Genomic DNA, 27,246 nt, shown 5'->3' on the forward strand with positions numbered 1-27,246 from the left:
AGGAAAAATGTGCAACAAATGTGTGTTTGAGTGATGCTTAAAATTAATTTTGTTCAAGGGATTGCTTTGCTGGAGCAGCAAAAACATTGCAACTCAAAATAAAACTGATCTAGTATCAATTGCATATCTGCAATATTTTTAAAATTATAATTAGTGTAGATCACTGGTTTCCAAACCATGGGTTTGATACATATTCCAAAATTTAAAAAACTATATGAAGTGCAATTGACTGACTGGATACCAAGCGAAGGTAATTTCGGAAAGAAAATTCAAAAGTCACATTCCTCTGTGGGGAATCAAATTACACTGTCTGATCTCTCACTGTCCGGGCAAGTGCTCTACTATTAAGCTACAAAAGAATGACATTTTCTAACCTTTTAACAGAATGCCGGGGTGGAAACTCTGTGTCAATTATGCCGCGAAATTAACTTCTTGTTCCATCCTGCACCAATAATGTATTTTACTTTTTTTCTGCTCAGAGTAGCCGATTTTGCCTCAGTGTGCCCTGAATTTCGGAAAAGGACGCCAAAAAAGTTTGTTCGTGCTAGCTGCAAAATGATTCGATCATTCTTTTTGAGAAGAAAGTGTTTTACTCTTTTCTACTCAGCTCCACTCACATCTTCCGTAGTCATGCTATCTCATGACCTTGAAAAATAGAGCTGCAGAGTTCAGTACTGTATTGGAAGAAAACTCTCAGGCTATATATATATAACCACGTGTGCTTTTCATGCTTTGCAAGCACTTCAAATATATTTTTCTCATTCAAACTAAAATTTTCAATCCTAAAATATTTCATTTTCAATCCTAAAATATTTCATTTTCAATCCTAAAATATTTCATTTTCATTTATCCTTCGCAACTTCATCCCAAGACAGTTTTTTTTATAAAGTGCTACAAACATGGCAAACTGATGATCCATCTAATCTCCCATTGAAAAAGTTGCCAGAAGTCCAGAAAAATTTGCAAAATTAGGGTGAAGGTTGTGGATTTATTATTATTATTTTAGAATCAATTTTCGAATTTTCCCGTCAAGTTCTCATGATTTACTTTGTTCCCGAAAATTGGATCAGGATAATCGCAATTCCATCATGTATTCCATCGCAAAACCTATCCTTGATCATACTGCTGAAGATGGTTTACTATGGTCTTTCAACTTAAAGCCCAAATATGAGTCAGTTTCCATTTTCTACGAAAAAAAGAAAAAAGTCGCCACTGCAAACAGTAGAAATTACTATGGTAGATTATCATTGCATCAAATCCCGATGTTTCATAAAAAAATTTCATTCCACAAGTAAAAGAGCAAGTTTGCCAAATTACAAATTCTAATTCGGCAACTTCGCCAAATAACATGTTAAGTCGTCAGTGTAAACAAATAACGTGTTAAATTGCCAATATCACCAAGTAACGAGTGCTGAATCACCAAAGATCGTGTGGATTTTTCCGAAATTCGCTCCAAATTTTCAACAATTTATTTCTGAGTATAACAAGAAACCAAAGGGATCATGCTCATAAAATTGGGGGAAAAAAATCAATTGCTTATCCATCATCAGTTTCTCACTTTCCATTTGGAACATAAATAATAGCACCTCCTGAGCACATAATACTGCCTAATTTACCAAAGAACATTTAAGATTTTATGATTTTCAAACCATACTAATTCACTCTTTGTTAGTGTGGATGACTCAAGGGCCATCTGCACTAGGCAGGTATCTCTATAGCCTCATTCGCATACGGTGCATATTGCGGTAGCATTGTGAGTTCTAGGACCCACTTGATGACTTTTATTGCTGAAAATCTCTTGAAGCAGGTTTTAAACTCACTTTTTCTATTTCCGATGTGAATGGGGCTTATAAGTAGCGAATAAAGAGAATAATTGTCAAAAGTTTAAAAAAAATTCCTTTAAATTTCTAACTATTACAATGTAATGAGAGATCCTGTAATATCATTCTAACAGAATAAAATGTAAGATGTAGGCCTATATCAATATATTGGCAGTGTTCGAATATCTTCAGCATCTCCGGGACTTTTAAAGGTGTGGCTTGACACCTGTCTACTTCTCAGTGGTGGTTGGCTAAATATGACTTTATGTGGTTTTAAATTCCAAGTATTGGCTATTTCTTTGAAAAAAATATACTTGTTACCATTGCAATTAGTGGACCTGTAACACAAATTTACACTCAGTTACATATCCATGCATTATGATTTGGAAGATAGGTGACAACAACTGTGTAAAGTATAAAAATATCAAAAATTAAGACTTTTCAATTGAATAAATTACTAATTTAAGAAAGAAAAAGATTAAACTTATTATAGAAAATTTTCAACCCATTTAAACTGCTGCTGTTTTAGACAGCAAATAGTACCCTCAACAATCAAAAAGTGTAATCTTAAATAGACTGGTGTGAAAAATTTGTCAAGAAAATACGGCTGCTTTTTTTCATTTTTGTTATCAATGCCAAATAATGTTGCCTTACTTCATTGTTTTTTTCTTCTAACACTAATTTTGTTGCTCCAATTTATACAACTTTATTTTTGCTACCCCAAAACTGCTCCAAATCTTATTCTTTGCTCCTCCAAAATGGACTTCATCTCTTTCCATCCCTGCATTTAGAATCATTTCATATCGGGCATGCCACGTCACAAAATATGTTGGACTGTATTGTTGAAGCCCTAACAAAGTTTCCAACTAAACACTTCTACCCTGTTATAGTGATGGTCCAAACGTCACAAAGTCATTGAAGGCCAAGTTGAAGAAAAGTGAATCCTAATTTGCTAAACACTGGTGAATGTTCAATTCATAAATTCCACAATGCTTCTGCTGCTGGCTTAAATTCATTTGGTAGTGATATTGAATTGTTAGTAATGAACATTTATTGCTTCTTCAAAAGTCAGCAGCACAGAGTGATGACTTCAAAAATTTGCAGTCTAAGATGAATGTTGCCCAACACATCTTCACGAGACATGTTAACCTTGATGAGCAGATGGTTAACCTTGAGTCAGTCTCTCTGCAGGGTTATCGAGCAATACCCTGTATTGCAAACATTTCAACAAAGTGAAAAATTTTAATGCACGTGACACCCAGCGATTCATATACTTTGTCAGGCCTTAGCAGACAAGACAATCTATGTAAAAGCATTATTTTTACAAAACATCAACCTTATTCACAGGCATCTTATTATTATTCTGAAAAGAACCTTTAATTCATGTATTGCTTGAGGAACTAACTTCCTAGGTGCAAAAAATTCTCTGAGGATTTTTAATAAACACCACTTTCGTAGATAAAAATGGCAGCCAGTTGAAAGAAATTTATCTGCGTAAAGAAGAAAATTGGGTGATAAAACCTGAAGTTGAGAGTGATACTCTCAAGATAACTTGGTGATCAGGACAAGAAATGGGCCCCCACATATAGTGTCATACTTGTGCTGAACATTTAGGGAAATGGATTTTAGGTGAAATAAGCTCTCTTCCATTTGCTATTCCAAATGTTACGGCAAGAGCCAGCAAATCATGATGATTGCTATATCTGTTTAACCAACATAAAAGGCTACACTAGCAAAAACAAAGGGAATGTTGTCTACCCAGAAATCACTTCAGCTATTTGACCTGTACCACATGGTCCTGATTTATCTGTGCCTGTACCTCCTACATCCTTTCCTTTATCATCTAATTCTGAAGAATTGAGCAGTAATGAAGCAATAATACACAAGCCAAGAAACAAACATGGGAGCACAAAAATTTGCACAAAGTGAGTTAAATGATTTAGTACAGATTTAAATCTTTCAAAAGAAAGTTCTCGAGTTTTAGAATCATGACTTAAAAATTTACTTGATACAGGAACAACATTTTCTTTGTACATAAATCAAGAAAAAAAAATTTACTAGGTATTTTTTGCGAAAGAGGAATCACTTGTATACTGTATAGATATTCCTGGACTTATAGTTCATTTGTCTTCCACCACTGATCATAATCCATCTTAGTGGAGACTATTTATGGATTCCAGTAAGGGAAGCTTAAAAGGTTCTTACTGCATAATGGTAACGATCTTGCTTCAATTCCTGTAGCTCAGTCAGCAATATTTTCCCGGATAATTTCTCACAAGTCCTTAAAATAAGCAGAGGTTGGAAGCACTTAGCAGGACGTTACAAATTTATTCACATAACAGTAATTTTTACATGTATTTACAAGCAGAGAATATATACGCTAACCAGATCAGAGTTCTCTTCTCGAATGTAAAATCCAACAACTCTCCCTTCTCTTGTGATCGCTTCACTTTTTATATGTATGGTCAAAAAAACGGCAGAAAAAGAATATTCCACGAAATTTACAGTTTTACAGTTACAAAATTACAGTATTTTACAGTTTAGTACAGTTTTTAGTACCAATTTTGACCATTTTTAGTTCCTAAACTTCCAGGCTCCGATTATGATTTCAACTATCGATGCATTCCAGAAATAATGAAAAAATGAATGTAATGAAATGTGCCACTTCTTTTCTGAAACATTTTTTCCCTTTCAAGATTTGTGTCCACAAGTAAAAAAATTTATAAGTTGGGGAGTGACTGCATATAATTTTTTTGGAGGGGCAGACAATTTTTTTTGCACCGGGCTGCAAAATTCCGAAGCCTGGCCCTGCGTGTAATCACATAAATAGTATCTGCAGCTGTTGTCACCCCTTTTATGAAACACTGTCATTGAGTATTACAGTTTAAGTGGTGTACAAATGTAAGGAAGTATAATCATTTTTTTTCACAGACTCCATTTTGTATTGATTCTTTTTATTTGCTTTTCACCTGATAGTTTCATTCATTTATTTTTGATATCTTATGAATTTTTGTTTCAGTAAATCTGGAGGCATGAAATTAATGTTTTTTATTAAAAAAGTGAAAATCTGGGTGAAATATCTTGAAGCAAAAGTCAAACTTCTTCCAAAGTAAGTTCCATTAGAAGAATTTAGACAAGAGAATTTTTTTTTTCTATTTAGATTTTAAATACGTTTCTGAATTGTATGTTTTTCAAGTTCAAATTTTAACTTTTCTGTAAATCATCAATCTAAACTGTGAAGTTTTTATTTTACAAATGGGTTTTCATAACCTTTTATTTATCTTTCTGGTTTATAGATCATATCTACTTGTAGAGAAATGTTCTTTTCTGAGTCAGTTCTCTCAGGATATTGTTCCCATAGAACTTCCAGGATCAAAGGTAAAATTTATTAAATTTGTGTAAGAGTCATAACAAATTGCTCGCAACTAAAGTAGCATGTCTGGCAACAATATCGTTATTAAATACTCTGCTTTTTTTATATATATAAATGAAAAATAACACATTTGAATAAAACTTTTAAAAACAGGACGTTCATGGTTAAAAATCAAAATATTTGTTAGGCCGGGATTAAACTATAAAAGTTTGATAAAAGTTTTTTTTTATAAAACTTAAAAAATTCAACCAATAAGTTCATTAGTTACACTTTCTCATTGAATAGCATATCGATGTAACTGATATGCTTATTGGTTGTATTTTTCAAGTTTTATAAAAAGCTTTTACAAAATTTTTATAGTGTTATCCCGGCCTTACCAAAATGAAGAATCTAATATAAAATACAGATTGTACAGATGCTGTACTTTGCATGCTTAGAGATTGAAGAAATATGTTGTGGCTTTTATATATTGCAACGTCATGTTTTCCAGTGTGAATCTGTACTTCAATTTTTCAATTGAAGTGAAAAATATTCAATTTTTTGCACATGATCAAGGAGCACAAAAATACTCTGCAGCCTGTTATATATATGTGTTCCCATTCAACTCATCTAATCCAGGCAAATACTTAGTATCTCACATTTTTAATAAATCAAGACTTTGGGTAACAAATATCAAGTTTAAACTATCTGAAGGTATAGTGGTTTTTAACACCTGACTAATTAGAAGATGAATCTAGGAAAGAGAAAATTCAACTGCCCTTGCGAGAAATCGAACCCACGTCATCTCACTTTCTGACTGAGCGCCCTAGACCACTAGAGTGCAAAGGCAACAATACTCAATCTCTCCTTAGAGCTCGTGTGCGCTGAATGGGACCTAACTCTGACCAACCAAAGCTCATAACTGCTGACACTCCCACCAGATGTTTACTTATTCGAGGATGAAGTTACTCTCTGCTATCCATACGAAGGTTTTTAACAGTTGGCTAATGTGAAAATGAATCTAGGAAAGAGGAAAATTTAATTGGTCACCCAGAAAGTGAGAGGATGTGGGTCTGATTCCCCACAAGTTGAATTTTCTCTTTCCTGAATTCATCAGCTGTTAAAAAAACTAGGAATGGGACAAATAGTGATTTTGGCCGATGTAGTGTTCTGTATGCACATCTCTCAGTTAAAACCTTGATGTAACAATATTGTCTTCCGACCGACTATGCCATTGTAGTGATCCTAGGTTATCCAAATAGTGAGCACTCATCATGACAAACTTAAACAGGAATTTATTAATTAAAAAAAATTAGAATAAGAATATAAACTTCAGACAACGATCCTACTTGATCATTTTCATACATCATTCTCCCTTCCCCTGATTTCGAATGTCCACTTCAGTTCTTGCAATTTCCGGTCTCCTAAGGCTCATTCCTTCTTCTTGTGCTCTGGAACCTTATATCGTATTGTTGCATTCAGTGTTCAATGTGATTAAAAAGCGAGTTCAAAAAATTCAATGAGTGATTAAAAAAAAAACCATATCTTAATATAAAAACGTCAACTGGGGCAAAAATTACTGTTAAGGGAGGCTGCTATGTCTCCACTCAGCGCTTTACGCTGCTAATGCGTGTTATAAGGAATTGAAAAGTGTGTCTCTGGTGTATTGGTTAGTGAGTGCACTTGCCCAGTATGCAAGGGGTCGGGTTCGATTCCTGGAGGATACAAATCACTTTTCTTTCCAAATATTAGTTTTGGAATAACATCCAGAAAATTGAATTTCTCAGTGTACATCGATTACTTTGTGAGGTTGCAGACACCGAAGAAGGGCAATTGTCCTTCCGCACTGAAAGGGAAAAGCACAAGCCTCCTGTTACAAAGTGAAGTGAGGAGGGCATGTGCACAATTATTGAAGAAGAGCACAAGGTGTCACCTCTACCTGACACTGAGAATGAAGTTGGTTTTGGATATAGTGATAGGAATCTGCAGAGCACTATCTTATGTACACAACAAAACAGATGTAAATCATTGAAAGAGCTGTGGAAGAACACATCCATGGGGAAAGAAAACTTTTTTGTACTAAGTGGCTTGTTATTTCATAAAGATAAGGTTGCTAGTGAAACAGTTAATCAATTAGTTCTGCCAGAAAGCAGAAGGCAACAGGTTTTGAAATTAGGTCATGAATCCATGTTTGGTGGTCATATGGGAAAAAAGAAAACTATCGAGAGAATTAGGTATAGCTTCTATTAGCCAAATATGGCAATTGATGTTGTAAATCCTGTGAAAGCTGTCAGCTACGGAGTCTGGAAAAAACCATTGACAAAATTCCAATCATGCCGGTGCTGTGACCTGGGTTACCATTCAAAGTCGTTAATGTCGATATCATTGGACCCATTGAACCCCCCCCCCCCCTCCCCATCTGCATGCAAACATAAATATGTTTTGTTTGTGGTTGATAAACATTTTTTTCCCTTGATGGTCGGAGGCTACACCCCTCCAATTCTTGACAGAAATGTTGACGTGTGAGGCGTTATTGAGTATTTTTAAGAGGACTGGAATGCCAAATGTAATCACTTGTGATCAAGGTGCTAATTTTGTTTCGAAGCACACTCAAGAATTCATGGAAACTGAGTGTACTCAAGTCCAGCTGGTACTGCGATGTCCCTATACCTTTGAACATGGACAAGCCCATTGTAGATTACTTACAAGAACAAAAAATCAATTTCAAATGTGCGGCAGACCAAGCGTCAGTAATTGCAGCAGGCAAACAGAAAACGTATGCAGATTATTTCAACAGGTGAGCGGTTCAAAAAGAATTTCAAGTGGGCGAGCAAGTGTATCTGCTGATCCCAGACTCATCAAACAAATGTGCGATGGGTGGGACCTGCAGAAGTCATTGAGTTCCATCCTCTCCACTCGTACAAAGTGAAACTGCTGGATAGGAAAATTCGACATTGTCATGCAGGAGGTATTTTGTGAAAGTGAATGCAGTAGGAATCATCTTCGAGGATGATCAAAAGTATGGGGAGATTCAAGCTCACCTAGAATCAATTCTGGATATCCATCAGCAGATAATACCTCCGAGGTTTGCATGAATCACCTCCCAGTGAAAATACAGAGTCAATTGAGAGATTTACTTCTCTGACATCGAGACATATTTACTGGAAAAGTACAGAAAGCAAAAGTTGGCAGCCATAAAGCAAGACTGGAACCTGACAAAGAACGGAAGAAGCCATATTTTTACAGGATTCCAGAAGCATTGAAATCACAAGTGGATGCCCAGATAGATGAACTCGGATCTGATTGAAGAATGTTCATCAGAGATTGCTCATCCGGTGGTCTGCGTGAATAAGAAAGACGGGGGATTACCTCTATGTAATGATTACATATGTCTAAACACTGTGACAAAGATGGATGATTTCCCTATGGAAGATACTGTCCAACTGATATATAGTTTAGGGAAAGCGAATGTTATAACCACTTTGGATTTGCTGAAAGGCTTTCGGGCAATGCCTATGGAAGAAGAAAGTCAGGATCTGACCTAGTTCAAGACCCATCGAGCCCAATACAGATTCAAAGTGATGCCCTTCAGATTGAAAAACGCTGCAGCCACCTTTCAGGGAGAAATGAATCAAGCATTAGATCAATATAAAGATTTTGCAAGGGCAGACATAGACAACTGCGATATTTTCAAGTGATATGGATAATCATTTGAAACATCTGGGCATCATCCTGGAAAGGTTGAAAAAGTTAAGATTTACTGTGAATCAACAAAAGTGTAATTTTGCAAAGACAGAGATTGGACATATCATAGGCTCAGGAAACATCAGACAGATCACGGAAAGATCAAAGCCATCACTTGACTATCAAGGCCCTGAACGAAGAAGGATCTATAAAGTCTGCTCGGGCTTTGCTACTACTATCGGGAGTACATTTCTAGCTATGCTGAAATAGCATTCCCTTTGTCAGTGTTAACGAAAAGGAAAATTCCTGATGTTGGAGGAAACTCATGAACTTGCATTCGACAAGTTGAAGTCATCCTTAGCAAGTGCCTCTGCTTTGATTACTCCAAATATGAACAAGGCTTTTTTAATCCATACTGATGCATCTCTGATTGGTGTTGGTTTTCTATCGCAAAGGTTGGTGGTAAAGTGCATCCTATAGTGTGTGCTAGCAAGAAGCTAAACAAAACTCAGCAGTTCTGGTCCACAGTAAAAAGAGAAGCTTTTGCTATTATGTGGAGTTTGAATCATTATTGTTTGGAGCAGAAAAATAGTGGTGTATACTGATCACAACCTCCTATCATACTAGACAAAATGTTCACCACAATCCTCCCGATTGCAATGTTGGGTATTCACACTACAGAAGTTCAACATAAAAATTGAACATTGCCCAAGTGCAAAAATTTGTCGTGCTGATGCGTTGTCGAGATTTTTTGCCAGTGAATAGCTGTAAACATTCCCAGACGCATACAGGAGAATTCAGTTTGTAGAAATGAATTACCCTTTTGGGTTAGATAATAAAATTGAAAGCTGACTTAGATGAACCCAAAATTGCTAAAGAACCACGGCTATACACGTTTCGGAACTATACGAAGTTCCTTCATCAGTAGCTGGAACAAAAAAGAAAAACTGCTTACTCTTTTTGAATTTGACTCCTTTGTCTACTACAGCGAGTAACTCCTGCTATAAGGAGTTTTTCTTTTGTTGTTCCTGCTACTGATGAAGGAACTTCGTATAGTTCCGAAACACATATAGCCGTGGTTCTTTTGCAATTTTGGGTTCATCTACGTCGGCTTTCAGTTGTACAATTCAGTTTGTGTTTATATGTAAACCCAATCTTGCATGGGGTATGTAGTGTTCTGTATGCACGTCTCCCAGTTAAAACCTTGATTTAACAATATGGTATAAGGCTCCAGAGCACAAGAAGAAGGAATAAACCGCAGTAGACCAGATTTGCAAGAATATTTGAAAAAAAAGAGGGGGGAGAGTGGTGTGTGAAAACAATCGAGTAGGATCTTTGTCTCAAGTTTATTATTCTAATTTTTTTTTAATTATAAATTGCTGTTTAAGTTTGTCGTGATGAGTGCTCACTATTTAGATATCTAATAGCCGAATATTCGGCTAATGTCGTGGTCGAATATCAATTTTCTTAAAATTAATCAAAATTATAAATAAAATTGCCATTTTTAATTGAAAATAAAATTATTGGTAATTTCAAATGATTGATATTGAATTAATTTTTTTAATTATATGAATTTTAATTTTTTATTTAAATAAATATTTAAAAACTAGCAAAAACCAAAAGATTTTTGTTGCCATGATACTGACAATCATATTTAATAATGTATTAATTTAATAATAGTGATTTAGTATTAGTGATACCTCAGTAACAAAGATGATTTGTTCCAGAATCACTTCATTAGCCGAACGTGATTTCCCATAGGTTTCTATGGAAAAATTGTTTGATTCATTCCATCTTCTGCCAAAAATGTAACAAATGTAAAGATTAGTTTTTTTTAAAACAACAAGGGATGCTATAAAAAAGGCGAAAACTGATTGAAGGCTAAAATGTATAGCTTCAAAATTGTATAAATGAGAATATACAGGAAGATGAGCGACACTGATTTTTTTATTTTCCAGCATGTAACACAACTAACACCAGCTTTAGTCTATAAAGCTCGTGTTGACACAACCCAATCGAGTTCATGTGTCCCCATCCATTTGTGATTTGGTCAGCTCATTTCTGAGTCTGATACATGCAGATGGAGAAGGTGATCTCCCAGACTGTTCAGCTTGATGTTAAGAGTCTTGCACTGAAAGAACGCATGCTCTGAAAACATAGGCTACTTTTTTTTCCCTTTAAATGCATTTTCTATTTTGGCTGAACCTTTCATTTCATATGAAATGGTTCAAAGAATTTCAGAAAGAGAAGCACAGGTACATCTGAAGAAAAAGATTCTGAGGTGGACATGAGTTAACCGGACCCTAGTGACAATAATTCTGATGATGATTGATGTGGATATCTTATGTTAGTACATGCATACATATCATCGAAAATGTTTGTTAGCTGAATCTGTATTCATTAGCCAAAGCAGAAAAATCACAAAAATTAATTTTAGCTGGAAAATTAAGCCAAAGTGTTTATTAGCCAAGATATCACTGTACTTAAAGAATCAATTTTTTTTCCCAACACTTTTTACAATCTTACATCTAATTAAAAAAATATCAACCTGCATTTACTCTCAAGTATTAATGCATCATAAAATTTCACTTTTTTTTTTCCTCTCTGGATGTTCTTTGCCCCTCTCAGTAGCTCAATACATTTCTTTTCTAGGTACATTTTTCAGTTTGTGAACTTGCATAATTCATGTTCCACTTCTACATTATTGCGTTAGGATTCTATTTTCAGTTTTATGTTTTCCTTATCCTAGAAATTCACCCTGACATAACCTCTTGCGCAGAAAGGGATAGGTATGCACCTCTGAATAAAATATAATCAGTAAATTGTTAATTTATATGAAAAATTCCAATTAATATAATTTTTTAAAATTAGTTTGTTGTGCTAAGATTTACACAGATATTCGGCCAAACCAAAAGTTCGGCAAAAGGGCAGAATACAGAATAGCAGCTAAATATTCATCCTATCTCTATTAAAAACCTTCGTATGAATAACGGAGCGTGACGTCATCCTCAGATATCTGAAGGTAGTTTGTGAAACAAATGATCCTGGAATGCAGAGAACAGATGAGATTTACATCACCAAATTCAATTGATTCTTTGAATCCACATACTTGAGAATTAACCGGAATCTGTGATTTGAATTTTACTGTATGCTGGTCTCCTCACTATTTCCTATAGTGCTAGCTAATTTGGAAGGGCAATAAAAGTCTTGAATCATAATGACTGTCTGAAAATGAAAAATCTGTGCCATTTTTTTCTAGTTAGATCCAGGAAAAATATGTTTGTTCATGATTATTTCTTTTGGTACACAAAAAAATAGGTTTCACTTTCATAAACAAAGTATTTTTTTAACTGAGATGAATGAAGCATATATATATTATAAATGATTTGATAAATGTGAATTATATGTTGAAATATAATAAATTAATTGAGTTAAAATATATTTTCATATCTGTTCTGTTTCAGCCAAATGTACAGCCTGTTCATATCAATCGTTTCATGCAGGAAATAAAAATTGTTCAAAAGTATAATTCATATGCCAGAAAGTTCTGTATCAGAGGAGATGATGGAAAAGTGAGTTTTTTTATGCAGTCTTAATGTTGATTTAATTTTAAGGCTGGTTATAGAAAAATATCAACTTGAAGAAAAAATGAATGGTAGTAATTAGGCTGATTTGACCAAAGCTTTCATTTTGGCACTTTGATAGTTAGGAGCAAAGTCTGGATGTTGTAAACCTAAAAAATCGTAAAAAATTACCATAAAAGAGACCCTAAAAATCAGGGTTGCACACTTTTTCAGTCCGCAGTCCAGTATGTCTCCCATTCGTGTGCGGAAACTTATAAAATATGACCATATGACCTGTATTTTACAAGTTATTCCCGTAATTTTGACACACCAACTTTTTATAAAATGTCCCATTCGCCCCCCCCCCTTTTCAACAAGACTTAGTTGAATTTTTCAAATAAAAAGATTATTTTAATGACTTAAAGTCATAATTATCATAAAAATTTTATATCGCAATTAATCATAGTAAAAAAATTACATATACAGTTAAATCTCGATAACTCGACATCTATTATTCCCTTGATTGGCCTAATACTTTTTTCAATGTAGGGGGAAACTCTCTTACTCGACACATATTTGGCTTAACTCCGCTCAACTCGACTACGATTTTTGTCCCTTTACCATGACTGGTTTTTACAATTGCCTGTGTGTTACCAATTTTAAGAATTTTTTTACATTGTTCATAGGTATTTCGACAATCCTGTTTTTCTTCGTGTTCTATGATGGGTCTCTCTTCTCCTTTGTGGGGGAGAGAGTGACATGCATGTGAAGAATAAATGTTTGAAACCTCTTGGCTGGCTATCATTTTAGTGGTGTTTTCAATGAAGGTCTTTCATTCTTTTCATGGTCAAAAAAGTGTGGATATTTTCAATATCCAATAGGGATAAAAATCTTATATATTGGGAGTTTTGATATTGTCTGTGGCAGAGATTATTTTTGGCGGAACTCAGTTTCAAAAGTTGAAATTTTGAAAAAAAAAACTACAAGCACGAAAAATTCAGAGTGAACTCAACAAAGTATATAGAGGTGCACGGAACACCATTTCAACATTTGCTAAAAATGAGGAAAATTTTTTTCAGCATTGGAAAATTGTGGAGAAAGCATAAGTAGAGCCCATTATTGAATACAATTTAAAAAATTAAAAAAAACTTTTTTTTATAGTACTGAAAATCATAAACAATTTATTCTCTACATTTTAGATTTTATCAAAAACTATCAATAATACCTGGCATTGCTCAGGTTTTCCCCATATACTGGCAGCATTAAAAAAAGTGACAAACTATTGTATAGGGTTGTCTGAAAGAAATTCGCGTGTTAAACGCATGTGAAATGGTTTTTCTCCGCATTTAATGCTATTCTTTCCCAAATTTCTTCCGTTTTTGAATTCAGATATCTCTGAATATTTAGAAACATGGAATTTTTTTTGTTGCCATCAGGACAGACAGGGTCAACAACTTTCTAATTGGAACTTTCTAATTCTAAAAAAGAACAGATGTGATTAAAATATACTCAACTTACAAATTAAAATGATATTTACTATATTTTCACAAGCGCCAAAATTACTCTTATTCGAAGTCGGAAACACAGTACTTGCAAACAACACTATGAAATATTGATCACACAGCTCTCGCATGCAATTCACTAACAACACTTTCCTCATGCTCACCTAGGATAACCAATGTTTCACCATTGATTTGAAACTGTTATAGAAAAAACTGGTGATCTTTTGATATGCCATTGCGATTTGAACACTCCGGCCATCAGACCCCGTGTGGTGGGGTCATTTTAAGCCCACGGAAACTTCAATCAATGATATAGAGGGAAGAAAAAGTAGAATAACATCATAAATTAGTCAAAAACACAAGAGAAGAACCTTGCAAAGAGAGGAAGCAAGAATTTATATAAATAGGGAATCAGAAGATAAGTGTCTGAGAGAGAGAATCTCACACTTTCTTCAAATTTAACTGGAAGATATTATTGATAGAGCTAAGATTTTTTTAACGAAATGGAAAATCAATTGGAAGGGGATTTATAGATTGATTTATTAGTAAATATATAAATGTCTCTAACTTTGTGACAGTAGATTCTGCGTATAGAGTTTTTCAAAAAACCATCATAAAAAATGTAAGCAGGAAAATACTTCAAATTGTAATGAGAATTACTTAGTACGACTTTTTTTGGTGGTCCAACCTCTAAGTAGGAAAACGTTCTAAATGGGAATGTTATATCGGGATTGAGAGACTATATTTATTTTAAATTTATTACATGTTTTAAATTCCATTTGTCTAATTCTCAGTGTTAATGGGCTTCTTTGTAAACTTTTCCTACAAAAGCTTGTAGGATTCATTTTGACCCCATGGAAACTTAGATCAATGATATAGAGGGAAGAAAAATCAGAATAACATCATAAATTTGTCAAACATGTGTAAACAGCTAGCTTGAAAGGCACTGAAAATAAGATGGGTCCAGATGCATTTCTTTCTCAAGGGGTAGGAAGATGAAAAATGCACGCCAGTTAAGGGTTATTATATTATCTTTAAAGGATAACTCCTTTATAAAAATATGTTTCTCTGAATATCGTTATATAGTCATTTCACTGTATATGTATTGCACAACAAAGCTTAAATTGCATCTGACAATGTACTATCAGATATTAAAATTGCCTTTCCCTAATATTTTTATCTTTTTTCTAAAAAATAAATGAAACATTGTTTGAGATATTTCAAAAGAATATGAAGTCTCTTGTATTATTGTAAATTTCTACTCATCAGAACCAATTTTGTGTCAACCAGAAATTTAGTTTTAAAGCTGTAAAATTTAAAGCGCTTGTGAAATACCACAAATTCTTCTTCTAATACTACTGATATGATACAGATTGAGGCATATGATTCCCTTTTTTTGCTTTTGTAGGAATACTCCTATCTTGCTATAAGCAATATGACTCCGGTATGCCGAAGAAAAGAAGAACGATTGGTGCAGTTGAAGCGGTTTTTCAATCAGCCACTCTCTAAACATAAAGAGGCTTCTAAAAGATTATTACAGTTCAGTGACCCACAAGAAATCACTATAAGCCCATATATTTATCTCATTGAAGATCAAGGACCATCACTATCACTTCTTGATATATATAAACAAGTAAGAAAATTTAGTACAAATCAAATGCTGTTTTATAAGTCACGAGTGCTTCGTGGCTTAATTAGCATTGGTAGGGAGGATATTTCATTAAGAAATGATATTTGTATCTTCTGTTGAATTCAAATTGCATATTGTATATAACCTACTACTAAACCACACATACACTTCGTCCATATTGTTTGCAGATCTTCTAACGAATTGGTACATTTTGTACATGTACGTGTTGTGAAGCTAAATCGAAGTTTTTTCTTTGTAGTGCTGTCATCTGCCATCAATTTTTTCTAACTTTGACTGAAGTGTGATGGCTGAACAATGGGATAATTTTAGGCCTATTTCTCTCAGTGGCAAGACTTTTTAACCAGGAGATGAGCCAGCATTTGCTCCTGAAAATAGGAAACTACGTAAAACCTACTCCAGCCGACCACCACTGTGGCGACTTTATATATAAGCTGTAAAATTTATCTATCGAAACCTTATGATAACAATTCTTGATAAATCGCTCTATTATGATATTTTTCAAATCTTGCTTGAAATTATTTTTTATATCTTAATAAATTATCCTCCTTATATTTTCAACAATAATCGTTTTTTCTGAAACAGGCCAGTAAAATACCATACGCCCTGTTGTCTATGCACCCTGTATATATTATGAGTTACACCAAAAATGTTGAATGAAGTTGTGGATACTGCTACTTGGTGTGTGTGTGCTGAATTGTATTGAGGACACTTTACAAAGACAAAACGTCCAACTGAATTTCATTAATTAATTAATCAATTATAACTTTTTATTAATTAATTAATCATATAATATGTGTGTGTGTGTGGTTTTTTTTTTTTTTTTTTTTTTTTTTTTTTTTTTTGCTGGAAATAAATGGTTCATGTGCATTTTCCAGTTGTACTAATAATGTTGATTCGAGAATGATATCAAAAACAGCATAAATTTAGCTGTTTATGTGTTTATGATGGCAATGCTGCCTTCTGATATGACTATAATTCAGTGTTTTTCAACCTTTTTCATGTTGCCAGGTTCACTTTAACCGAGAAGCAACTCAAGACCAAATCCTTTACCTGTATAGGACCTAATTTTTGCACCCCCCTAACCTATTTTTTGCGCACACCCCTCCAACAATGCCTAACAAAAAAAACACCACTTTTTTTTTTCACCCTTTCACCTCAGATTCAGCTCCCCTCCTACAGTAGCGAAAATCATTGCCCAAAAAAAATTTTAGTGAATAAAAAATTTGTTTTTGCTTTTTCACTTTTGATTTGGCACCCCGGTTTTTATTCTTAATATTGTTGAAAAAACTGGATTCACATAAATTTGGTTTTATGAACAGGAGTAGTGTTGAGCTTTTTAGTAATATTTCAAATCCTTGAACAAGTAAACAAATTCACTGAATGAAGGGTTAAGCTTTACCAATGATATCAGTAGACTATAGTCCGTTTCAGGTTAACTTTGCAGTGAAGAGGAAGCTACGAGGGAACCGCATCACTCGTTGCTATGACAACGAAAGCCTCTTAACCTATGTATCAATGCGCAGCCTCGGTAAGGTATGGCTGGTTCTCGCCAATCGGGCAGAAAAAAATATTTTTTACGTGTAACGTAATGCTTGTAGAAAAAATTGCAGTCAGTTAGTAACAAAAAATTAGCTAATGAAAAAAAAATCACTGTCAATACTTTCAGAAATTAAAGTGCGGTTTTTGAAATCATTTTTTTTTTATTGAAAAGTATCTTAGTAACTCCTATTAACCCGGTTTTCACGTTTGAATTTGGGAATAGCCCCAAATAATAATAAAAATGATACTGAAAAATTTAGAATTCTTTTACTCACTTTTCTTGCCGAAATTTCCGTCGCTCACCCACCCAAACGCACAGTATACGTCGATGCCACTTATTATCACTATACAGTTTTAGTCATTTTTCACAGATTCCCATTCTATGGAATCCCACTTGACGTTGTAGAACTATCTGATTCTCTATTACTTATTAATTGTTGTTGCTCCATCAAGCCACCTGCAATTCAAAATTCCTCTTCTTTTTCAATAACGTGCTTTATGCATTATTGCCAAAAAGAACGGAGAACGTTTTAGCGTGTCTATCTCTGGTGAAAAGAAAGATACAACTGTCACAGAAGAAAAAAATACACTGCAAGCCTAAACCATTGTAGGTCTCTCTCTCTCTTGCTTATTTATATTTATCTGGAGAGACACTGAAGGGGCATCTGGAGGAACAGCCTCTGCTGTGGGGGAAGGAAGTAGGTGTGGGTGAAAAAGAGACATTACTTATGTCAACACCCTCCGCTATCGGCTATTGGAATTCAGAAACCACCCCTATCCTACGAACACGGCAAGAAATAGATAATTTAAAAAAAGGGGGGGTGCCTGGAACCATTTGCCGATAGATGGTGCCACAGGTGGCATTACAGATCCGTATAAAGAGAGCTCAGACACGAGAGCAGTCGGTGAAGATTTTGCCGTTGAAATGTGAGCGCTATTAGCGTATAGTGAAAGAAATTCCAGAAGTGATGTATTCCATGGAGGAACGTGTGTATATTGTGTTGGAGTACCACAGAGAGAGAGATTAAATCACAGCCCTACTGCCACAAGGAGAAGTTTTCAAACGTGATTTCAAGTCGCATAAGGCCAGATGGGAAAACAATTTGTGAGCTATTAAAAAAATATCAACAGACAGACAATGTGGCCGATGCATTAGTTGGAAATATGGGTCCCACCCACTCCATCATTACACTTAAAAATGCAACGACATTTGCTGCAGTTATTGAGCATCATCTGAATAATTCTGTCCGCAGACTTACAGCTGAATCCGGAATCACGCCATCCAGCACATACAGAATCCTGAGGAAGACATTATACAACATGTTTCTGTAAAAGATTCAATGCCGGCACACCATACCAGTTCGAGCTGAATGACAATGAGAGAATTTTGCTAATGAGATGCTCAACATGTTCTGGTTTCGATGTCGCCCGAATATGATTTACAGACAAGGCACATTTTTATCTGGATGGTGTCATTAACAGACACAATTGGCTATTTTGGGGTACTGAAAACCCACATTTGTCTCATGCACAACCACTCCATTTCCCCAAAACTTACTGTTTGGGCGCAATCTCCTGCAAAAGGGCCCTTTTTCTTGCAAGAAACGGTGACGCCTGACTGGTATATTGAGCTTTTGAAATAATTTGTCGCCACTCAACAAGCATTGGACAATCAACCAGGCACGGTGTGGTTCATACAAGATGGGGCTCGTCCACATCGTACACAAGCTGTTTTTGACTTTCTGGACAAATATTTCTATGATAGAGTTATTGCGTTGAACTATTCGACAGTTAAGGGAAAAGGCATGGACTGGCCTGACCTCACACTCTGCGACTACTTTCTGTGGGGCACACTGAAGGACATTGTTGACCACAACAATCCTTTAACACTCGACGAGCTGGAGGAGGCTATTTGTCAAGCTTGTGTGTCGATTTCCGGTGACACACTGCAGAGAGTCACTGACAATTTCATTCTTCTTTTGCAACATCTGTGTTGTGTGAAAGGTGCACATTTTGAATCGCTTTTGATGTGAATGGAACAAGGGATGCTTGCATTACCTACTATGTACAGCCTACTTATGGTAATGCTGCCTGATGCGTCATCTATTGGCACAACTTGTAACTAAATTTTTGAGGTTTGTGTATCAGATACTTAAGGTTTTTTTCATAAACATACCACTGATTTCATGCTTCTATCTATCATTGTTTCTGAGTTATTTATTTTCAAAGTTAGGGGTCCTTCGTGAAACACCCTGTAGCACTCCAGTGTTATCTTTCATGTTGTTGGGCTTCGTGAACAGACATGTTTTATTGAGAACTTGTTTACAGACAGCCTGCTTGGCAGAAATGGTGTTTATTCATATTTATCGCAACCCTTTCATTTAATCAAAAGGATAACTGCTGATTCTTTATAGGTAAAAAAAAAATCTGGTTTTGAATATTTCACCTTCGTAAAGTAAGTTAATTATGGCCTTGTTTCATAAAAGTTCAAATTTTAAATTCTTTCAATTTTTTCCACTTGCAAAAACTTTTTTGGCTGGGGTGTTATCTTCCATGGTTTTTACTGTGATCTTTTCCACTACGTCAAACACTTGCAGACTCTGGAAACCACCAGCTTATTACAATGATATATAGTATTTATTGCTTGTATAATGGATATGATAAGGATCTTTAAAAAATAATTTCCATTCATTTTTATAAAATTTTAACTTATTATGAACTTTACTGACTTCAAAAGATAATTTAGTTGATTTCCTCTAAAATTTTTGCAGCACACCTATGTCCTTTCTCTGCATAGGTTGAAAAACCGTTCTATAATCTCTCTACAATGATATTTTTTTCTTGATCTGCAGAGTATCGTTGTATTAGGATTTCACTTTACAGTAGACACTTGATAATCTGGCTGTACACTAGTTCAGCCATCCAACTTCGAGGTGCGAATCCGAACCAATCTTCTCTTTAAGTAGTCTCGCTACAGAGAGCAACAGGCCTACAACAGTACAATTATTCATTCATGTTCTCCACCCATAGTTTAAAAAAAATTATGACAAATGGCAGCACTATACATAATAATATATTTGGTCTATATTTTTATTGGGTTTGCATTTGATCTACTTTATCTACAACCATTTGAATTTTTCAGGGTTGCTCTAGGATAGACATAGACTTTGATGAGCCAATGTCTGACTTCTGTAATAACCTAAATGAAATTGGTCCAGTGGAAGCTCTCAAAAAAATTCTTGCAAACAGAGTGCCAAAAAATATCCTTTCAAGTTGGGCAAGGCATACATATGAAAATTCAGCTGATTACTGGGTATTTAGGAAACAGGTATGTAAGGAAAAAAACATGTGTATGTGTATACATGTGGCTTTTTCTATGCAAATCTACAATCTGTGGACAGATCTTCACAAAAGTTTACATACATACCAAACAGGATACGGCTTGAATGGTAGACTACTTTGAAAGTTCGTCAGAACTGGAGAAATGCCCAAATCGAGCAAGAAAACCTAGCAGGCAGCAATAGTTCTTGGGCTTCACCAATGACTTTGGAATGTTTACCTTGGTTCCAAAACAATACATTTTAGACATGTTTATTCTTCTACAATGGTCACTACTTTGGTACTCTCAGTGTAAAGAAAACCAGGGGAGTGCCAGGTATTATATCTAGCATCATATAACAGAAAATAATGAGCTTTAAATATTAGGTAAACATAAGAAGTAAAGTAATACTAGTGGTATTAGTCATCAATTAATGTGTTGGTATATATTGCATTGGAAATAGACATCAGTTTATTTTTATTCAGTGATTCTCAAAAGATATGCACTCTTTATGGCGTTGTCAAATACAACAAAATCAATGTTGTGTTAAAAACCATAAATAAGACAATGAGTCCTAACCAGCATGTTACAGTGGCCTTTGTGTTTCAAGATAAACAGTAGACAGGGCTTATTGGAGTCGCAGATAATGGTATAATTTTTGTAAAGTATGAAATGGACCAATATCATAACATAAGAAAAAATTTCTTGTAGTTTCATATGATTTTGGTTTGTATTATATTTTTTTCCACCGAAAGGTTTTTTTTGTGTGTGTGTGTGCGCGCGCGCGCGTGCATTGAGATTTAAAAAAACCTTCCTTCAGTCCTGGTCAGTTTTTTTCAGTTGATCAGATTCATAGTTATCCAACTGAAAGACTTTTTTACGGGATCTGTGGAACGTACTGTTCATTAAAAAAATTATCACAATTCATATTGTTCCATTCTAACTCCTCAAAATCGCTGGAGAACAATTAAAAATGCAGGATTTTAGCTTGAAAGAAAAATATCATTTTTTGAGGAAAAACAAAAAAAAGCACAATTGAAAGTTTTGCAACCAGCTACGAGGAAAAGAAAAAAAACAGCATTGTCTCTTTTTCATACACCCACCAGTAATAATATCTTTATTGCAGCTAGAATCATTGAAAATTAGATTTTTTTTTTCTATCCTGATGTATGAGGTACCGGAAAATAAGGAAGTGAACTGTCATTTTCACTCATTTTCCCTAGGCGTTGAGATTTTTTTAGCAATGCAGTGTGAAGGATTTTTTTTTTTAATAACTGGCAACTCGATTCGTTCAAGTGAACTTGACTCTCCAGTCGAGGCTACTCGAGATCAATTTGACTATCCCTGTATGAAAAGGCCTGTAGTTTCTCATGATTCTCAAGTTTAATTTTGCTTATTGCTTCTTCTCTTTTGTTTTAGCAGTTTCTTATTGCATCCCTATATTAATTGAGGGATACAATATTCTTTGCTGGATCAAACCCCAGTTTCCTTGAGTTTGGTAAGACGGCTATTGGGTGAAAATGTGCTCTGCAACCACAGTCTATTAATGTATCTGTGTGAGCCATCCCAGTCTGTAGTTTCTTTTGGTTGTTCAGTTGTTCATTGCAGCCTACAAGCAAGGTATCCTATGGAACACTGTTTCTCAACCTCTGGGCCTGTATCGGGCCCTGACGGCAGTCAAACCAGACAGGGAGTAATTCAATATTTTATTCCCTTCCCTCCCTCTCCCCATTAATTTCCCATCAGCTGTGTGTGTATCACTAGGCCTTCCACTCACAAAAACATTTATCAACCAGGCTTTTTAAGGTTGAGAACTACTTCTATAGAAGACTCCTGCGGTCATCAGAGGGTCATGGTGGTCTTTAGCTCGCAATGTTGTCATAAGCTATACAGACTCTTCAAATAGAAGGGGGTGCGTGTGAATCATGAGGGGTGAGTTCAGTGGACATCCCCCCTCTTTCTGTATCCTCCTATGTTTGTCATTGTGAGAGACTGGCATCTGACTCCATGAATTTGTCAAATATTTTAAAATTACACAACATTCAATAAAAATATTTATAACTAGCTATAATGCCCAAGTTTTGTCCATATACTGGTAGCATTAAGGGAGCAACAAACCATTGTAAAGGCATATGAGTGACTCTCACAAAATTGGGCAAAACATGGAAAAAAAAAAAAATTACAAATATCGCACGCGTATCAAGACACATATATATATATAATAATGAAATATCAGTACTCTATGTTACGTGCTAGCATCGCTTTATGGTAGAATTACATGGGACATATAGAATTATAATATGTGGAGGTAAGTGGGATTTCCTAAGTGAGTGGGAAAAGAGAATTATGTGGGACACCCCTATTTTACTGGTAATTTTTCCATGCTACTTTCGAAAAAAATTAATAACTGTGACAAACGAAATAAAAATACCCCTGTTGAAATTTGTTTCGTACCTGAGAAAACTAATATTCCAACAAATAGAATAAACCACAAATTACTCCTCAAAACACCGCAAAATAATTATCAAAATCAAGACTCAACTAATCATCAATATCATATATTTCAAACATGAAATCATCAGATACAACAGCATTTTATGTGAGACATCTCAATTTTTCACTGAAACAACTATTCCGCAGCAAGCCACCAGAAAAATGTAGTTTATGGGAAGAGAACACAACATGAAACATGAAAGTCTGATGCAAGCCTATCTGATGGGTAGTATGCCTCTGGTGAGTGACTAACTAGCATCAGGTCACAGTTTGACATTGCACAGTTCCAAGTGATTCAGAAAACAGTCTAATGTGAGTGTGAATATATAAACATGATAAAAATACAAAAAAAAAAAAAAAAAAACCATGTATTTAATACATGTAACCCAGTACACAGCAAGATATTAAAAAAAAGGAAAAAATATCAACTAAGTGGATCACCTATTTGATGCAAAAATGACCTCAAATTACAATTAGTGGAGGTACAAGATACTTGAGGAGATGAATAAGAGGAAGAAATTTGAAATACCTGAGTCATATCTGTCCACTTATCATCATCGTCTGGAAGATGAGAACCATTTATTGATGAACTTTTACAGTCAGTGGTGGGCACATGAGACACAGTACAGTTCTGTGCTCTCTGTGTACGTTTTTCCAAGCAGGACACACATGAAGAAACAAATGATTTTGCCAGCTTTATGATGTTGGGAAACCAAACTGAATATTACAAGTAAATGTATGTAAAATTTAGGCCAATTTCGTGAGAGTCACACATATACATGTCCAAAAAGTCATTGTTAAAGCCATGAAACCATTGTTGCCAGACAGTTTTGTGTCCAGCTGTAATGAACTTTTAAATTAGTTCTACAATCTATTATTGAAACAGTAAATTCAATGAGTGTAATCAACTTTTTAGCCAGCATTTGAACCCTATATAGATATCATATCTTTTAATTAATTTTCCTTTTTTCCATTAATTGTAAATGTCTTTTATAAGTGCCTATTTTGACCATTTTTAGTGCCTATACTTCCAGGCTCTACTGATCACATTCACTGTTCCTCTGCGGGAAGACTTTCACAAGGGAATCTATGGAACTTATTACACATTATACAAATATTGTAGTTTGTGATACACATTAGACAGTTCCATTTTAAAGCCTCAGAATTTCTGGTTTAAAAAAAAAGATTTTAGAAAGAGAGAAAAAACCACATCTAGAACAATTGAAAAAAAGCAAGATTTAACATTTGAAACCTACTATGTTGGGAAGAAAAACAAAGCTGTTCCATACGCCCCATTTGACCAAATGGGGCAGATGGTCATCATACTTACAACCAGGACTTTTTTTTACCAGAATCCCTGAGTCCGATGTGATTACATTACGTGGTGTGCACTGTATATATATATATATATATAACACAATAATGAAATTTTGGGAAAAAATAGCAGTATAAAAGCTAGTATAATCTTTCTGACAATAATCATTAAAACAATAAACAAAAAGTTTGAAAATAGGCAAAAAAAAAAAAAAAAAAGCATTTATGGCAGAACTTCCAGTCTCCATGGTCAGTTTCTTGTAACTGATCACTAATCAGAAAGGAACTTTTTCACATTACACATGCCTTCACTGTAGGATAGAAAGTTGAGAAAAGAAGCGCTGCACATGCATAGATCATAGCAGCTATTTTGGCCCAACTAAGACATTCTGAACTGAGTATGCAAATTTTCTCAATAAGGGAGCTTCTTCTGACCTCCTACATAGTGTCACATATTGATAACGATAACTTATAGGAGAAACTGAGTCTGGTTCTACCTTATCTTCAAACTAAGCAAAAAGAAAAAAATTTCGTTGAAAAAATTTTATAACAAAAAACTGAAGTCTTAATAACAAATTTTTTCTTTTGTTATAATATTGGTCCATAATTAGCAAAAGTGATGAGAATACCAGAATGATAACATTATCTGTGATTCTGATAAGTTGCATCTACTGTATAAATTTTATTTGACTTATTTGAATTTTAATTACTAGATCATCTTTAATCTTGAATCATATTTTCAGTTCACTACCCACCTTTCTATTATCAATGCCGCAGAATACATATTGCACTTGACTCAGTTGGATCCAGAACTTTTGCACATCAATCTAAGCAGTGGGTTTTTAAGTGTAGCATATCAACGAATTTCAATAGACAAAGAAAAAGGTATCACTGAATTTTTTTATTTGAATTCAAAGAATAAAAATATTGCATATCATTTTGTTATTATTGTATGTTAGGAATTTACATTTTCATTCATTAAAAAAAAACTAGAATAGAGCCATATCAGAATTTATTCATATTCAGAAGTTGAGTTGTTTTAATATTTTTATTAAAAAGCCTTATAAAGTTAATTGGTTTAGAACAGTGATTCCCAGTGGAGATTCCACAAGATATTTCAAGAAAATAAAATTACAGTCCAACTCTGTTATAACGATATTGAAGACGACAAAATTTTCTTGCTGTAACAGAGGTGTCATTAAAACCAAGGTTCACATTCTCAATCCTTTAACAGACACAGAATTGCCAACTGCTATGGATTGTCCGTAGTTTCTACGGTTGTATGCTCCAGCTTTTAAACATTCTATCTGCTTCCATAGCTTAGATGGTGGAGCACTCGCCCGGCAAGCGAGAGACCAGGGTTTGAGTCCCCGTGGGGGCAGTGATGAATTTTCTTCCTTGTAATCTTCATTTCCACAAATAACCAGTCTTTCGATGAATCTTGTATTGACAAGTGGAGAGGACATTTCTATATGCATATAGCCATCTGGTTGGCCTTTGTCATTCATGAGCTATTAGTTGATTGTTGACGTCGTTCATGTACAGTGTCTTTCAACATATATATACGTTCCAAGGTTGAAATATTCTATCTGCTTCCATAGCTTAGATGGTAGAGCACTCGTCCGGCAAGCAAGAGACCAGGGGTTCGAGTCCCCGTGGGGGCAGTGAGGAATTTTCTTCCTTGTAATCTTCATCTCCACAAATAACCAGTCTTTCGATGAATCTTGTATTGACAAGTGGAGAGGACATTTCTATATGCAGATCTGTTTTGTCTGTGCGCGGAAGGCAATCTGTAAATCTGTCTAAACTTGCTGCTCTACCATCACCTTCTATAGAAGAAAGCTTCTGCACAAAGCTTTGATGTCACTAAAGCCACCCGTTTCATCTGTAGCCATTGGATACAGCAGGCTGACCTATGCAAAATATTTACCTTTCTTTGCAGTATATCCAATGACTGTAGGTGAAATGGATGACTTCAGTGGCATCACAAGCTTTGCACTGAGGCTTTCTGCTATAGAAGGTGTTGGCTCAACTCAAATCGGTTTTCCATTAAAACTGCCCCCACGATGTAGAATAAAACCAGGTTTTTGAATGGTTCAGCGCAGCGGGTCTGGACCCAGCTTCATTTGCATAGTGCATGGTGGAGGTTCGCAGAACTTGTGTCGGAAAGAATGTTTTGCCGTAGATGCCTGGATATGAAGAAAATGGGGACAGGGGTTTAAGGTTGCTAGATGTCTGTATGTATGGCCCACAAGGGGGTATGCAGGTTGGGATTGCTTCAAATATTCGTTAATTATTAAGGCACTCAGCGACCTTGGAACGGTGCTTCGGGAAGGGGGGGGGGGCTCTTGTAGCGCGATGCCTCTAGTTTCCAGTGCCACTGACGTGCTGTATTTAATGAACTTTGAATTAAAATTTTACAAAAAAAGGTAAATTATTGAATAATTATTTTTTATTGCATTACGATTATGTTGTCCTAGGGGTGTAGTCCCCTAATGGCAATGCTGAACTACTGACGAGCTTTAAGTCAATGTTGGCATGTCTGCATACAGGACAAGGTATCTCGGCTCTGTGTAGGTGGAAGAAATGCATCCAAGCTCTCTTTCCGTTCGTTCAAGTCTCTTCATTGATAGTCCTGTAAATGAAAAAACCCTGTACATAAAGAAGTTAATACCGCTCTTTTATCGAGAAAAATATAATCAGATGCAATCACATCTCATTGCGATCAAGTGACTGTATTTGATCTAGGAAACTATGGGTTATAAATATGATCACCATTTTTCATGTATTTATTTATTTAGTATACAAACTTGTGAAAGGCCAAAGGGCTCTGATTTCTTAGGTGCACAATACAAACAATCAATGAAAATGGAAAGAAAGGGCAGAGATGTCAGTAAAAACAATAAATTAATCAGACACACAAACATATGTAGAGGGGGAAATGCATAAAAGTTTACGCTAATAAATGTGTTAAAAGAATCCCCGAATATACATGACAACTAATAAAAT

The 27,246-nt window shown here is 35.0% G+C and overlaps 1 protein-coding gene across 2 annotated transcripts in view; it reads left to right on the plus strand.

Moving 5' to 3' along the window:
- LOC149070940 (transformation/transcription domain-associated protein-like) overlaps positions 1–27,246 on the plus strand; it is a 271,954-nt gene that overhangs the window by 238,942 nt on the left and 5,766 nt on the right. For both annotated transcript variants that reach the window (XM_089248856.1, XM_089248857.1), the window contains 6 exons: positions 4,840–4,929; positions 5,117–5,198; positions 12,321–12,428; positions 15,330–15,554; positions 20,254–20,439; positions 24,981–25,122. In XM_089248856.1, the coding sequence (XP_089104982.1) occupies positions 4,840–4,929; positions 5,117–5,198; positions 12,321–12,428; positions 15,330–15,554; positions 20,254–20,439; positions 24,981–25,122 (833 nt within the window). The remainder of the gene's footprint in view (positions 1–4,839; positions 4,930–5,116; positions 5,199–12,320; positions 12,429–15,329; positions 15,555–20,253; positions 20,440–24,980; positions 25,123–27,246) is intronic.

This window comes from Pholcus phalangioides, unplaced genomic scaffold (assembly GCF_987345545.1).
Source record: "Pholcus phalangioides strain wild (caught in Gottingen) unplaced genomic scaffold, Ppha-v1.0 ptg000020l_1, whole genome shotgun sequence".
In the NCBI taxonomy this organism is placed as follows: domain Eukaryota; kingdom Metazoa; phylum Arthropoda; class Arachnida; order Araneae; family Pholcidae; genus Pholcus; species Pholcus phalangioides.